Genomic DNA, 16,204 nt, shown 5'->3' on the forward strand with positions numbered 1-16,204 from the left:
CTAATATATAAAAATATTAAAATATTTTGATCGTTTAAGACCTAAAATATCAGTAAGATTCCAAGTAGTCTTAGAAAGTATGAGAGGTCCTTGGTCCATTTTGCTGCCAAACCTAGAGGAAAATGACATATTTCCAGTTTTCTTTCTCATTTATATGAATCGACTTCACTATGCATACTAGTGATTTGACTCTTTCTTGCTATACCATGAAAGAGCAATACCTTCACTGGAACCACTGATATAAAGAATAAAGAAATCTTTAGCCAAAAAAACTTAGTGATATAACACAGAAGAGGCTTTTCAATTTTTTATTTTCTCTCCTTTTTTTTTTTAATTTTGGGTAGAAATCATTTGGGAAAGCCATATTTTCAGCAGAGGAAAAAAAATTTCAGCTATGCAATAATATTGTGTAGTGTTTATCAATCTATTATCTACCCAGCTTTGTTTAAGTTTTGACTTTCTTCTTTTGATTAATGAAAGCTTAACAATTCTAACAGCAGTTTGGAAAAAACATTTGGTAATGATTTTTCACACTAGAATAGGATTTGAGAAGTTGAACTAAGCTAGTTTTCAATACCCAGGAATACCTAATTTATTATTTCTAATGAAGTGGTGAATATTTCTATAATATTTTAAAAGTTGGAAAGAAGAAAATCGTATTTGGCTAAATTTTACTATGTTACTACAAAATTACTACAGAGCTATCCATGCTGCTGTGGGGTAGCACAAGGACAGCGGATACATCCACAAAGTACATTTTCAGAGCCTGCTTCGAATCTTAGTAAGGTAGATAGGAAATGGTTCAGTAATCTAGAGCCAGTATTTTTCCAGGCACTTTGCAACATAACTGGAAAACTTAAATATAGCTGAAAAAATCCTTTATGATTCTGAATGGAATGAAGCTTTCCTTGGTCAACATCAGCTCCTTTCAGTAAACTTACCTTGGAAAGCTTTTAAATGGTGACTTTATGAGAGTCATTTTGGCATGAGTTGTGACAAATGGGGGATATGGAACAGGGTCTTACTCCTGGTGTAGACTACTCTCAACCTGAGCCATGGTGAAGTAGGAAGAACAGCATCCATGTTAGGAGCGATCTCACCAAAAGCAGATCTTTCCATCTGAGGTAGTCATCTTAGGTCTCTCTTACAGTGAAAAGACTCTTGTAGAGAAAGATTTGCCTCTTCTTGCAGCAGATGCCTATGAGAGTTCGGAAGATTTCTGAATCTTAAACTGATAGTGTCTGCTTCTTCCCACTGACCACAGAAAGAGTTCAGTGGGACCAGCCCAGAAGCAGATATCCTAATTCCTGTTTTGGTATTTCTCTAGAAGGACATAGTGAGAGAGGCTTTTACGTCAGCACTATAAATACTGGCCAGCATGACAGAACTGATGAGAGATGGGGCAAGAAATCTGCACCTGAGCGTGGCTGATAGAGATTGCTTCCTTCTGGAGCAATGGTGATGGGGACTGTTGGAATAAACTGGGACTTCAGGTTATGGTTTTCTTGTCCTGAGGTCATCAACCCTTTGTTACTGAATATTTCAGTTTTCGTGGGCCTAGACTATGTCCACTTAGGAAAATACTGCACTCAGTCCAAGGGAAAGCTCTTTTTAGGCAACTAGCATCAACTTTCATATACAATTCTAATGTACAAGGTAGAATAAATAGGGAAATACGACTACTATTGAAACTATAATTAAATAAATAAATAAAAAGAAAATAAACTTCCCCAAAACATATATACTTTACCGTGATCAAAGCTCAAATGGAAAAAAGCAAGTCTGACAAAGTGCTTTGTAGTCAAATAGCTGTGCAAAGATCTTCATAATACCTCGAGTACATTCTGATGTCCTTGTATTGTACTGAGATACGTCAATATGTGACAGTTAATGACTGAGCCCTTGGTAAGAAGGGTATGTATGCATATATGTATCTCTATATATGTATAGGTAGTTTTCCTTTTGACGAATTCAGGTTAACATCTAGTGCAAAGAAATTGACCTAAATTTCTGTATCCTATCAACAGTAGTCTAAAAATATTTCAGAACCCAAACCAACCAAACAAAAAACCCCACAGAAAACAAAAAAATCCCCCCAAACCCCACCAACCAGGGTATTGAAGTTTCTATTAGTCATGAGGTTTTTCTGTCTTTTTTTTTCCATTTCTTAATCCATTCACAGATTATCTGTGAAACTTTAATCTTAGAAGTCTTCAAACTGTGGGAGGTTTTTTCTGTTGTGATGTCAGAACTGATCAGATCTGATTGTGACAAAAATCCTACTAAGGAGTTTAGCACTAATTATTAGAAGATGTCTGTGCTTAAAAAAATTAGGCCAGTGATTGTTACCACACTGTTAATTTCATGTGTTGTTCAGACATGTTTTAATTGTGGGAATCAGGTGTACTTTCTTAATGAAAAATGTATTGGGGAACTGCAGTTTTTCTTGGTGTTGCAAAGTCTTCTGAGCTGTAAGTGAAACCATTAAGAGTGGGAAGGGTTAATTGTATGGGAAGCCTCGTATTCAAAGACTTCTCATATACAAAATATATGTCACGCTAGAAAATCTTCTATTGTCAATCCAAATAGAACACAAACTAAAATGAGATAATTGGGAAGGTGCCCATAAAGTCAGCCTGAATATATTATCACAAGTATATGTGAGATAATATTTGTTTTAAAAAGATTCTATGGCACTGTAAACTCAGTCTCATTAGAGACTGCATTTAAAAGGCTTATAAAGTTACTCATTAATGTTATCTTGTTGTATCTCCACAGCTTTTTCATTAAAGAAAATTCAGCAGAAAGCATTTTCTCCTGATAGCAGGAACCAATTTGCAATAAATGTTCTGGAAACCACTAGGGAAGCCATTACTGAGGTCTAATAAAAACAGACAAGCGTAACTTGTTCTATATTTTTGTTTCAATCACATACAGATGAGACCCCGCTCTCCACACCAACCGCAAGAGACAGCCTTGACAAACTTTCTCTAACTGGGCATGGGCAACCACTACCTCCGGGTTTTCCATCTCCTTTTTTATTCCCTGATGGATTGTCCTCCATAGAGACCCTTCTGACTAACATCCAGGTAGGCCTTTTTGTAGATCAGCTTAAAGGGATGGAGAGGAGCCAGTTGCAGATTTGTCTGAATTAATAAAACCAATTCTAGCTTAATCAGTTCATAAGATTATTTGGATCAACTCATTTACTGAAACTTTCTAGTAATTTAGGTTTTAAAGGAACAACGGCAAACAAATGAATTTAGAAGCTGTCAGATACAGCACATAAAAATACAGATTGTATATTAAACCACAGCAGAAAATTCATTGTAAATTACATTGATATGTTTAACAACATTTGTCTTCAATGTTCTTTTTATTACAGGCTAATGAAATGTATCTTACTGTTTAACTTTATCTCATTTACTAAACAGAGAAACAATTCTTTAATAAATAGTTATTTTAAATTGCTGGAGTGCCAAGGTGGAAATGATATGTAAAGCTATTTGAAATGTGTCTCCCATAAAAGCATTTACAAAAAGCACTTCTTTTATAAATAAGCTCATTTCACTTACAGTACTGTCTTCAAAGAATAGACTTCAAAGAGTATTACCAAATTTTATACAGATTTCCTATTTGGTAGTCACAATGTCTGTTTTATGTACAGTAGAACCGGATTCAAATATTATTTGAATTATACACTGGTATGTAGCTTAAAGCCAAGTTGTTGGTGTTTCATATCAGAATGAAGAAAATTTTTTTGTCCTGCTTCACAGGGTTTGCATATTTCCTCATCTTGTTTAACACCCAGCTTGTAGCCTGAGGTATTGGGTGTGCATGCTCTCAGCACCCGGGCAACCACTCTGCCCATTCTTAGCAAAGTATCCTGCTGATGGTTTAAGCCACAAACCATTTCAGTCTCTCACGCTAGTCAGTTACAAATAGCGGATATTCAAAAATTAACCTGTGGAGTTAATTAAAAAAAGTATATATTTATATTTTTTGCAAAGCCTTTCACTCTATAGTTTGTTTTAATGATGAGAGCATACAAATTATATATATTTTCCTGGTTAAAAGAGAAGCAATAGTATTTGAAAGTGGTTTTACCATGAATAGTTAATGTTGCAATGGGAAGCCTCTGAGCTACAACCCTCTGGAAGCCAGGAGGTGTGACTAGGAAAGCTTCACTGTGTGCATGCCTTGTTCTTCTAGTTTTCTTTTTTCACTCAATGTGGGCACTTGTTGGAAACAAGATATGATCTTCTGGATACACTGTCAGACTCATTAGTAAGGTCATTGTGATCTCACATATAAATCTGTAGCTGACAAAATTCAGTTAGGTGGAACATACACCTAGATGCAGTGAGAAAGAGAAGGAGCTTCAATATACCTTCCCCTTCACCCCTTTCAAAGTAGGCAACACATTATTTGCATAGTTTAAAAATAATGATAGGTAATACTGGTTTTAAGACTGAGGTTTGATATATATTTAATCTCTATAGGATCATTAGACTGCCTTAACATGATGATTTTTTTGGATACATGAAAGAATGGGAAGAAAGTCATAAATCAGCTTTATATTTGGGACATTTTTAAAGAATTTATCAGTGGAAATTACTAAAACAAGTACAGTAAAGTAAACAAACCAAATCAGAATGACTTATGAATCTCCAGGGGGGAAAAATGTCTATTTTTGGCATTACATTAAATAAAAATTGTCAAGAGTGACACTGAGGAGAAGAATGACATGCTGTGCTTAAAGCCTGGCTCCAGATAGAGTCATTCTGTGTTAAAACCAAATCTGGAACCTGAGCGTGTTCGCTACAATTATCATTATCCAGCCTCCATAACATCTGACCTTCCCTAAAGGGAAATATTTCAGTTTTGCTAATGTCCTGTGTTGCACTGCATTTCCCATTGTCATTGGCAGCATATTGATTTAATGTCAGGTTAGAGGATTAGCCATAGCACATACAAGTTGGACATACTGTATTTTGTGTAATCTTTTCCAGATGATCCAGTGGAATAATTAATAGAGTTTCATGCAACTCTGAAATTGCTATTCCTGTTCCAAGGGGCACTGATAATTTTTTAGCTGCACCTTTTAGTTTTTCTCAGCCCCTTCTGCATTGAATAAAGGGAGATACTGAATGTTTCAGTATTTTTGCATTAGAGCTGTCATTGGCAGCAACAGCACTTTTGATATGCATCAGTTTGGCTCTAGTGCAGATTTTTTTTCACATTGCATACCTACTGATGTGCACTGATTTAACTTCTAAAAATGAAACTTAATTTTGTGTAGCTTATAAGTAGTCCCTAGTGGATCTTGACTCCAAAAAGCTAATATTTTTCAGACATAATCACCAGCAATAGGTAATGTATTACCATTAGCTATGTTAGCAAGTATAAAAAAAGGAAAGGCTGGGAGAGGAAGTGTGGTGCAGAAATTCAATAGAAAATGTAATATGCTTTTAGCAGCTTCGTACTTTGCAGCAATTCTTAATATAAAATTACACACATCAGTGTTACACTCTAGTGTTCTTCTCCATGTTTATTCATAATGATTGTTTCATATTTAAAGAACACCAAAATATTGTGTTTTGTCAGCCAAGGACAATAATAGTTTAATAGTAATTTATTTTAAACTGCTACTGATAATACAACCAATCAACACATTAAGCGATGCCAACATTGGCATCTTGCTAAATAATCTCTACGCTTTGCACTGAGAGTACATCTTTCAAAGATAAGTCAACAAGAGCAATCAGAGCAGAAAATTAGAATTTGGTATCTTAGAATTAAAATACAGCTAAACTAAAGTTTTAATTGGGGTTATCTAAAAGGGCACTTGATGTAATGATCTCTTTCATTTGTTACTAATTGTTTGTTCCTGATGAAGAAGAAACATATACATGAATGTAGTGGAATTGAGTAAAGATGGCAGTTGCTTGAGGAGCTTGATTTTATTGTTAAACACGATGGATTGTAAGAATTTGGGGGGAGGATGTTTGCAGCTTTAAACTTACTAGGCAATACACTTTTCATCAACAAATACCTTTCATGTAATTTTACTTGATCTGGTTTATTAATGATTTGGATGAATCACATGTTCCAGTAAGTGATTAATAGGAGGAGATTAAAACATTCTAGAGCATAAACCAGAAGCAGGTATTGATAAACAACTTCTGCTTCAATTTCTTAGTATTTCAAATGCATCAATGTAGAAGAATATGGCAGGGGAAAGGAACAGAATTCAAATTAACTTCTACAAAATAGATTGTAAAGGCTTTAAAATATTATAGATTGTATTTTGCTTTGCATATGTATGTAGAGCATTATATTTAGCTTTCTTTTTTACTTTAGTAGTAATTCAGGTTTAACGTTCAACACAAAATACCTTTGTTATTTAGCCATTTTAGAATAGCAGTTGGATCTTTGAAAGAAAACTATTAAAACTTTAAATATATTTGTAAGAACACCTATTGTGTTACCATTGTTACCATATTTCCAGACATGGTTCTATACTTATGTAGCATATATCATTTTGGTGACCATCTGTGCCTTGCAATCAGAAGGTGTTGAGATCTTTTAGCTTCTGTGGACTTTATTAGATTCAAGTGTAATAGAGCTGCAAAGCATTAAGCTCTGAATAAGACAACACCTGAGGCATCAATTTAGTTAAGAAGGAGGATGAGGAATACTGAAAATAACAGGCTCTGAAAACAGAACTGAAAGAGGAGTTTGAAGGACACAAATTTTAAAGTAGTCATTGATACTGGGAAGACTAGAGGGATAAAAATGCAGACTAACACTCATGAAAAATACTTTTTCTATTTCTCAAGTATGACTTCTTTTTCCAATCCTTTTTTTGGAGATATATTAAAAAAAAAAAAAGTAAAAAAACATGCAGCCCAGAATCCAATTTAGGAAGTGTGCCTGAGGGGTGAGGAAGCTTATTTTGGAGTGGGGGGTCATGGTTTCATATCTGTAGCACTACAGGTCTTGAGTGTGAACCTTGTATCTGTTAGCTTAATGCTTCCCTAGCAGAGCCATTGGGGAGTACTCTCCAGTCTCTCTTGTTGGCATTGTTTTGCTTTATATCAGTAATTAAATCTCTGTTGGGTCAAATTATCTCTATGGTTAAGTTATCAAGAGTCTTGCCTAGGATAAAGGAGAGTTATTTTTGTATCCTTGGAGGTTCATATATGCATATCCATGCTTAATTATCTGCTCTATTATGATAGCTTCAATAGGAGAGATTCATGTGTAGACCTAAGAGCCTGGTGGCCAGGCTTCTTGAAAATCTAAAAGGACGTTTCCATGTTCATTTATTTCAATTCCATTTCTCCTTCCATTTCCATGCCCTATCTCAGTGTCCTAACTATGTAGTTATTATTATTGTTATTATTGTTATTGTTACACTGTTAGCTCTGCCAGGATCATCCTACTTCCTTGCAAAAGAAGAAGGGAGTGTGAAGTTGAAATTCACAAGAGAACTTTAGAATAGTCTGAATTATTATTTCCTGATACAATAAAAACAGGAAAAAAGGCAGAATTTTTCTCAGGTCAAGAAATTGAGAGATGATTGTGTTTCATTCTCTGCTGTGAGATAATTATCCAAGATCAGGTAATGGACTTTTTAAACAGAGATATTTTCATGCTCTGTGACTCTCCTTTGCTTAGCATCCCAATGTACCTATCGTTCTTGGAAACTCTATGAAATATGAAAATATTTGAAAATAATAATAATTAACAATTATGAGGAGCAAAATGGCAAGACTTTAAAAGAGCCTTTCTCCCTTTGCTAATTTTCATTGACTTGAGTTGGACTAGAGATTAAATTCTGTGTATGATGTGATTGTGAGACTGCCAATTCTTTTTCAATTTTCTTGAAAGGAATAGACCTATCCCTCTACGTTTTCACATTAATTATATCATAGTCAAATGTGAGTTTGCATTTTCTGGGAAGACTTGACTTGTGGCTTTTTACAGATTTTTGTCCATCTGTTAAAATTAATTCCAGTTAAAAATTACTGTTGATAATTGGGATGCTTTGATCCTGTGACATAATAATTTTATTTCTGGAATCTCATATGACTATCAGGGGAAAAAAACAGTAGCTAGTTATTATGTCAGCTGTTCTAACATTGTTTCAAACGTTATCCAACTTTATCTTTGAACAGGGTCTACTAAAGGTTGCTATAGACAATGCCAGAGCTCAAGAGAAACAGGTCCAACTGGAAAAGACAGAGCTGAAGATGGAGCTCTTCAGGGAACGAGAACTGAGGGAAACACTTGAAAAACAGTTGGCTGTGGAGCAGAAGAACAGAGGTATTTTAATTAAGCAGTTTGCTATTTATTTCCTTAGGAAAAATAATTTTTTATCAAACACTTGTGTTTGATCAAAACACTACCCCCTTACATCATGTTGTGTCTCAGCTGACTGCAATGCAAGAAGTTTTATAACCTGCCTGATTTTCTGTAGGATCTTCATGAGACTTGGAGCAAGGACCTTCTTTTGCTCAATGTTTTTCTTGAATATTGCTTGTTACATCAATAATAAAAAAGCGATTATAAATACCATAGGTGCTGTTACAGAATTTTACAGGTTGTGATCATTATGATAAGGGATAGCTTCTTAATGCAATTTAAGAATCTGCAAGTTTTTAGGAACTCTCGTCTGTGTTCTTATATTGCATATTTAGGCATAAGTAATAAATATGAAGATGATAGTAATATATAAGCCCTTTATAGTGCATAGTAGATAAAATGCATATTTGTAGAAGGAACAGTTAAGGTTCTTGATAAAGCAGGACCATTAGTAGCATTTCTAACATTAACACTGTAAAGCATATACATGTTAAAGATTTTTAAATAATTTCATTGATAGTAAAGGCAAGACTATTTACAGTGATTTGCATTAACTGTTTGGATTATGAGCATGTTCCCATCTTTCTTTGTGCATCCATTTTTCTGTCTGTGTATGCCTCACCCTTTAATAGTGTCTAATTACTTTCAAGGGACAGCTAACCTCAGGGACTCGCTGTTTAACTCAGACCATAGCAAGTCAGATGTGTATTTTTGCAGGGCTAGAGTTACAACTCTCTTCTTATTCAGTTTAATTTTCTGGGAACCACCTAAATAGAGAATCCTAAGAACAATTGGTTTCACAACCAATGTCATTATACCTTTAACTAACACGCTAGCAGTAAGTACAAAATGTAATCCTGTTTACTACCTTGACCCATTCAAAGGTAGGACTATCACATCATTAATTATCCTTTTTTAACTTTTGAGAATACATTTTTAAGACAATAACTATTAACAATTATTACAGCTGTGCAGTGCATCATCCCTTTGTGCACAGCTGGTCCATTCTGCTCAGTACAATTGTACTACTTACACTTCTGAAGTAGTTTGGTAAAAGAGCTTGTTTATTCTTTGAATCTTTCTCACAACTGCTCAAATATATATTCTTTTTTAGAGTTACGCAATCATATGCACAGTACAAAAGGTTGTGGGGGAACCATCTGACCTTACTCGAGTTTTACCATCTAAAAACTTCTATTTACATGAATAGAAGTTCCCTTTCTGGTCAATAAAGAAAGAGATTTGTATATCCTGTTCTCATATAGGTCATCAATTGCACTGTGAAGACTTGTTTCTCTTCCCTTTAACTCCCGAGGGAATATCATTGACTCGACTATACTAGACACATATGTTTTGATCAGCTAAAATTAAGCAAAATGAATTTCACTCAGAGTTGTCAGAAAAGAGTATGGGATAGTCCCTTATTTTGTTCAGGGTACTGAAATAATTGACAATATTATTTTCAGCATGATGCATTACCTGCTTTTGGATATGTATCCCTCTAATGATGATGTTGCACCGGGAAGAGTCAGACCAAAGAGGAATAGATTTGAACAGTTATTGGTGATATACAGCAAAGCAATTATAATGAGGATAACTATCTCTACCAGTAGATACTTCTGTTCTAAAGAAAGAAAAGTGATGGATTATTCTTTGAAAGGAACAAATTGATGTAAGAGTGAAAAAAATAAGGCCAGATTGTAATTATTGTGAGAATTTATTCCTCAATTAAAGGTAGAAAAATGCATAGGAGCCTTTACCTATTTTTAGTTTTCTAGATAACAAGTTTATCTTAAAGAAAATTTCACATGTCTTAAGCATGAACAAGATGGGAGAAGTGTACCATATCCCTGAAGTAAAGATATACCATATGAAAATACTGAAATACACTTAAAAGCTACAGCACAGAAACACAAACCACTGTTTCACATACAGGTCAAAACTCCTTAGCTGAATGGGATCTGCAGCATTAGGCAACATCTATCTATCTTTTGCTCATCATGTTAACACAAGTCAAATATCATTTTCTTTAGTAGCTGCATCTGAATATTTTTGCCTTTTTTTTGGAACATTAAATTCACTGCTGCTACTGTATATTCTATAGAGCTGCGTATTTACTGTACTGTTTCCTTCCTTCTTTGTATATATTCCAATTAGTGATTCCTAAGGCTGTAGGATGTGTCTCATCAACTGGTGAAAGTAGGATAATATCTCTTCTGTGAGCAGCTACACAGTAAGGGCTTGCTAATTCTGGCTCTGACTGCTGTAGTCACATCTACAATGTGTCAGCCATGATGACATTTTAATTCAGAAAGCAACATATGTTTCCTTCTCATTTATTGCAATCACTTTCAAAGTACTTATAATGAAAACATTAAAACCATGCAATGATTCAAAATGTATTTAGTTTAGTCTTTGTATAGATGCTAGATGTTCTTTGATGGTATAAGGTAATTAGCCTGTGAAGTAGTTGGTGTAGTACAAAATGAGAAAGAACTAAAATTCCAAAGTCTTGTATGTAAATTATGTAGTTATTCTGACTACAGGATATGTGCTTATGTTAATTTTGTGCCTGAACAGTTCTGTATAGCAACACAAAATATCCAAGATCAACCAAAAGGTGGTTCTTCTTAGCATATAAATTAAATAGTAATAAGACAGTTCCCTTTAAAAGTTCCATTATTTGCATTCTGTGAAATATACCACAGTCACAGTCTACTGTACATGGGGACTATGAAGTGGTGGAAGTATATTTTTATCTTTTTCAGCATTTATCCCTAGGATGTTCCAGAGGTTACTTTGGAGTGAGATAGAGGGCTAGGTAAATCTTGGCATGCAAACCTAGCATCACCTAGTATTTGGGTTTGGCAGGGATAATTTTTTTAATGTAGGTAATGAATTCTTTAGTGAATAGTTTAGTAGCTGATTTTTTAATTAGTGTCAAAATAACAGACTCTTCAGGAAGATCTTAGGACAAATAAGCTTTTTTCATGCACATCCATGAAACCCCTGAATGTACTATGTGAGAAGGATTGGGGTGTGGTGGGGGAGATAATGCTGTGCTGTACAACTTCACATAATTCCTTCAGAGGCTAACTTTGTTTTTTATGGGGTAGAAAAATTGGTTCCCATTTTCCTTTTTCATCAGGAACATAACCTGTGATACCTTCCTTTAGTTAGGGATCCTTCAAGTCTTACTTTTGTGCTTGTAAGTCATTGGTAACATAGAGAAGAAAATTATGGAGTTTCATCCTGAACTTACAATCCTTTTCCTTACACAGTTTGAACAGAAGAGATACAAGGAAAACATTTTTTCTAAATTAGGGCTTTATATGCTTAATTTTAAAATACTAGTTCCTTTCCTAATATTTTCCCTCACATTTGACAAAGTATAGTAATATTTACTTGACTGGGGGATCCAGCATCATAAAGGATTTGATGTGAGTTCTTCAGGGTTAATTAGCTGATGGGACAGTAGCTGATAGAAAGCAAGAAAGAGAAAAGCCAAAGATAAAAGGGAAATGTGGAAAAGAAATAAATATAGGGAAGAGACTGGACAGTAAGAGGTCAGATGGCATACAGGAAGCAGAGCTTGGAGGGGAATTAAAACTCTCAGGGCTTTTCCCCAAAAAATGAGGATCACAGCAGGGTGGGGCCTGCCCAGGCACCCAAGGCAGACAGATCCCCCTCTTATGTGAGAGAAGCTGCAGGCAGGCAAGGACTCCATCACTGTGTGTATATTAACTGTGTGCTATGGCAGATAGAAATGGTGGACTCAATTCCAAAAAAACACCTCACCTTCAGAGACAGAGGCTTATCTATGCCAGATGATTCAAAAAGGACATTTCATTGCTGGTACCAAGGTTTTCTGATTTTAACATTCATAGATTCTCAGCTGTTTATAAAAAAAAAAAGAGCTATTGCTTGATAGCACTTACAGTTTTCAATATCATCGTATAGAACAGTAGTTCTTAGAATATCCCAGGGTGATTTCAGCAAATTTCAAGTAATTTAAATTGGTATTGTGTAATTAATCGGTTTATATGAACGATTGCAGTTGTAGCATTTCTCAAGACTCTTAGTAGGTAATTGTGCAGCCAAGTTTCAGATCCAAATCTGAGTACACTGATGTTATTTTCTTTTCCTAGCAATAATTCAGAAAAGACTAAAGAAGGAAAAGAAGGCAAAGAGGAAATTGCAGGAAGCACTCGAATTTGAGACTAAACGACGAGAGCAAGCAGAACAAACACTGAAACAGGCAACTTCAACAGATAGTCTCAGGGTCCTAAATGGTAAGAAGCCAGTTTTTGCCTCTGTATCATTAACTTTCAATTTAAGTACCAAAAGAACCTTGTTATATTGAAATTTATAACGTGATAGGAGGGAGGAAAAAAGAAAGTCTCTTTTCTTTCCTTCATTCAAGTGATACCTCTCTCTTTATTGCTTTGTTACTTTATATAGTATGTGCAAATAAACTCACTGGAGAGAATGTTCGAACTAGGACAATTTTATATTATTAGCTTGAGAAGTCAATTTTTTTTCTTCCTCTTTTTCTCCCCTCTTTATGCTTGAAAAATCTATTACTCATTAATCTTCCTAGTCTAACAAAAAATTGTCCTGGCCTCCAGTCATTGTTCAGCATTAAAAAAACTGACAAAGGTTGATTGTATTGTAATTCAGCATTGGAGTAACAGGTTGTAAAAAGGGCTATAAGAATCAAATGAAATATATGTCAGTCTTACCTTTCTATGTTTCTAGACTCTCTGACCCCAGAGATAGAAGCTGACCGCAGCGGGGGCAGAACAGATGCTGAAAGGACAATACAAGGTACGAATTTGCAAAAGGCTATAAATCTAGATCTTGCTATATGAGTTTTTCCTCAGCTTTAGACTGCTATTCAAGCATGTAGCCTACCATCTGGGCCACATCAAAACAAGTTCAAACAAGGTCAAGTTCATCTTGCTTGTTTATAAGAGAGAATACATTGTGTGCTGATAGATTTTCTTTAAATGAATAGGTCATTTCTGTTTATACAGAGCAATTAAAGAAGAGTAATTAATTTGAAGCAGTATTGGGTTGAATCTCAGACAGGCTGAATGCAGTTTTTGTGAATATGTGTAGTCTGACTTGAGTTAACAGTGTTTTTAGAGGTATATTTGAAACATCTTGAGCTTGTAACTGTACAAATGGCTAAACCTAATGGGTAACATTGAAAGCATGATGAGAATTTCACAGCTAATAGTCAGTGGCAGTTACTGAAAGGTGTGTTTCAATAAGCTACCCTGAACATTAACAATAAATAAGCTGTTTATTCCCATCTTGGATTTTTCATTTACCACATCTCATTATTTACATTTTAATAAAACAAATCTGCTGAGTAAATTTATACATGAAATACTAAAGGGAACCATATTACATCCCCCTTGAATCTAAATGTATATATATTGCAAACATCAAGATATTAGTAAAAAAGCAAATTTTAAAGATAGTATTTATATTATAATGTCTATTCTTGTCAACAGGCTAAATGTGCCTACGCAAATAGTAAACAATAAAAATAGAAATTGTTTTCAATTGTAAATGAAGGTGCATTTTTCACAGGCAAACCTAAAATGATTAGCTCCAGTAATCACTCTCAATTGCCTTTATTTTGCATTTCGAAGTCAATCATCCTAACGGTATCATTTGACATCTTCTGTGTGTTATTTAATCACATTTTCTAACATCTAAGGGGTTGTTACTGGTGTGCCAAAAGGAGACTGAAACAACAGAATAGAAAAGTCAGGAAGCTTTTAATGGATTGAGCATACAAACAAATACTAAAGAGGCAGTAAGTTCCTGTGAAAGACAAACACATGACAAGCTGTCTGCAAAGTCCGTAACACAGAAGTTGGAATATGCCAGATTAAATGTTGCCTGGGAAGTGGGTACATGTTAAGAGGTTTGTTATTACAGAATCTTGCCTTCCTTCCCATAAAATTTATACCTTATTGAAAGCACCATTTGACATAATAATTTGGTAAGAATTCAGTCATTATGTCATTTTGTTATAATCCAGACATTTCATTATTTTTTTTGGTGCTAAGACAGACTTCTAATTTCTTGGGAGGCCATGCTGCTACACCAGTCATGGCAGAACTTGTCCTCATTGCAGATATTAACTACTTCATCTTCAGAGAATTCCTGCAAGGAAGTGAAGTTTGGAGTATTCCAATTTGATAGCTGGGAAACAAGAGTCACAGACAGATTAAGATGACATATTGCTTAACTTTCAAGTATGAAGGCTCTAATTTTTCAGGATAATTTGCATTTTTGGCAAATGTATTCAGTGTAGTCAAAGCACTGTTCTGTTGACTTCAGTTTTGCTTATAGGCTGAGATATTAACTAGATATTTATAATATGAGCAACACAATTTTGAAAGTATGTATTCTAAAGGACTTATCCCAAACTACATAGGAACAGCATTTCAGCTTTTGAACAATGATTATGCATTCTTTCCCAGCTATCCTGTGTCTACTATTGCTCATTTCATGTATTTCCATTTTTGCAATAAATGAAATCAAAGATTTACAGGAAACATTGTCAGAAAGGATGATTTTTCCTTGATTCATCCGTCCAAGGAGGTATACCTTAAAAACAAAACTAAAATCCACAGATGATTGTTTAATTCAAGAATGGACCATGATATATTCTAATTGTGATATTGAATCATATTGCAAAGGCAACCTTAATTCTGACATTTCCCATCTCTACTTTGCAGTCTTAACATATAACTAAAACAGAGGGTTTTTAAGAAAAAGGAAAGAAGCAAGAAATAGAGTTATCCTAGTTTAATATATTCAGCTTAAGAGTCTTACAACAATTCAGAACTTTTAGATCTACCACAGTGTGTAACCCTACAACATGAATATAACTGTAGGAGCTTATTGTCATTGTAGACCAGCCATTAAAGGGTCACAGGCTTCAGAAATACTCCAAGAAACAGTTAACAGCCGACAAGTCATGCCAAGTGTCAGGACTCTGTGTTCACTTCCAGTATTGGAAGGAGGATTTCCTTTCACCCGTAAACTCCCTTTTCTCTGTGTCCCCCTTACTATGTATCCCCATGTCTCTGTCCCTTTTCCTCTTAGTTTTTGTCAGTGGCTAATCTCACTCTTTTCCTTGCTCTACATTACATTGTGCCTCTTGTTTCCTAACTTGACACTCTTCTAAACTCAGTTTCATGCCACCCTGATTATTTCTTTAATTACAAGCTCTTTCTCTCTCAGTGATCCCCAGCCCCCTGGCTCTGTCTGTCCCGTCCTGGTTCCTCCTCCTCTTGTCCAGTCATTTCAAGAGCTGCACTGACATTCCCTGTTACTAGCCTTCCCTGTTGCAAACCACGTTTTTGTGTGTAGCCTCTGCTTCCCCTGTCTCCCTATCAAGCTGATGTTCCCTACTGCATTCAGTACATTTCTGTTGCTTCTTGTGTATCTGCCTGGATATCAGGGAGGGAAGCACTGAGAGCATTCTGTTCTTATTTCAATATTTAGTATGGGAATTGTTGGCAGGAGTGAGGAGAAAGAATTGCTGGAAAAGAACCGTTTCATTCCTGCAGCACTGGGATAAAGCATGCTCAGTACAGTTGGGGTCCTTTAGCTGCAAAACTCTACAAAAGCTTTCCAGTGGATTTTGTTTGGAGCAACAAAGACCATATCCTCACAATTATGCAAAATTTCAATTTTGTCCTTACATTCGATCTGTAAATTATATTTTTTATACTCTAGGATGCACTATAGAAGAAATATTATTTACACATATATAATACCATCCCATATATAATATATTCCATAA

General features: G+C 35.0%; 1 protein-coding gene across 8 annotated transcripts in view; it reads left to right on the top strand.

The window, feature by feature from the left end:
- DACH1 (dachshund family transcription factor 1) overlaps nt 1-16,204 on the top strand; it is a 357,658-nt gene that overhangs the window by 303,253 nt on the left and 38,201 nt on the right. For all 8 annotated transcript variants that reach the window (XM_051780460.1, XM_051780457.1, XM_051780458.1 and 5 more), the window contains 4 exons: nt 2,938-3,089; nt 8,184-8,331; nt 12,519-12,662; nt 13,129-13,197. In XM_051780460.1, the coding sequence (XP_051636420.1) occupies nt 2,938-3,089; nt 8,184-8,331; nt 12,519-12,662; nt 13,129-13,197 (513 nt within the window). The remainder of the gene's footprint in view (nt 1-2,937; nt 3,090-8,183; nt 8,332-12,518; nt 12,663-13,128; nt 13,198-16,204) is intronic.

The sequence above is a fragment of the Manacus candei genome, unplaced genomic scaffold, assembly GCF_025592945.1.
Source record: "Manacus candei isolate 608988 ecotype Guabito, Panama unplaced genomic scaffold, ASM2559294v1 h1tg000014l, whole genome shotgun sequence".
NCBI classification, from domain to species: domain Eukaryota; kingdom Metazoa; phylum Chordata; class Aves; order Passeriformes; family Pipridae; genus Manacus; species Manacus candei.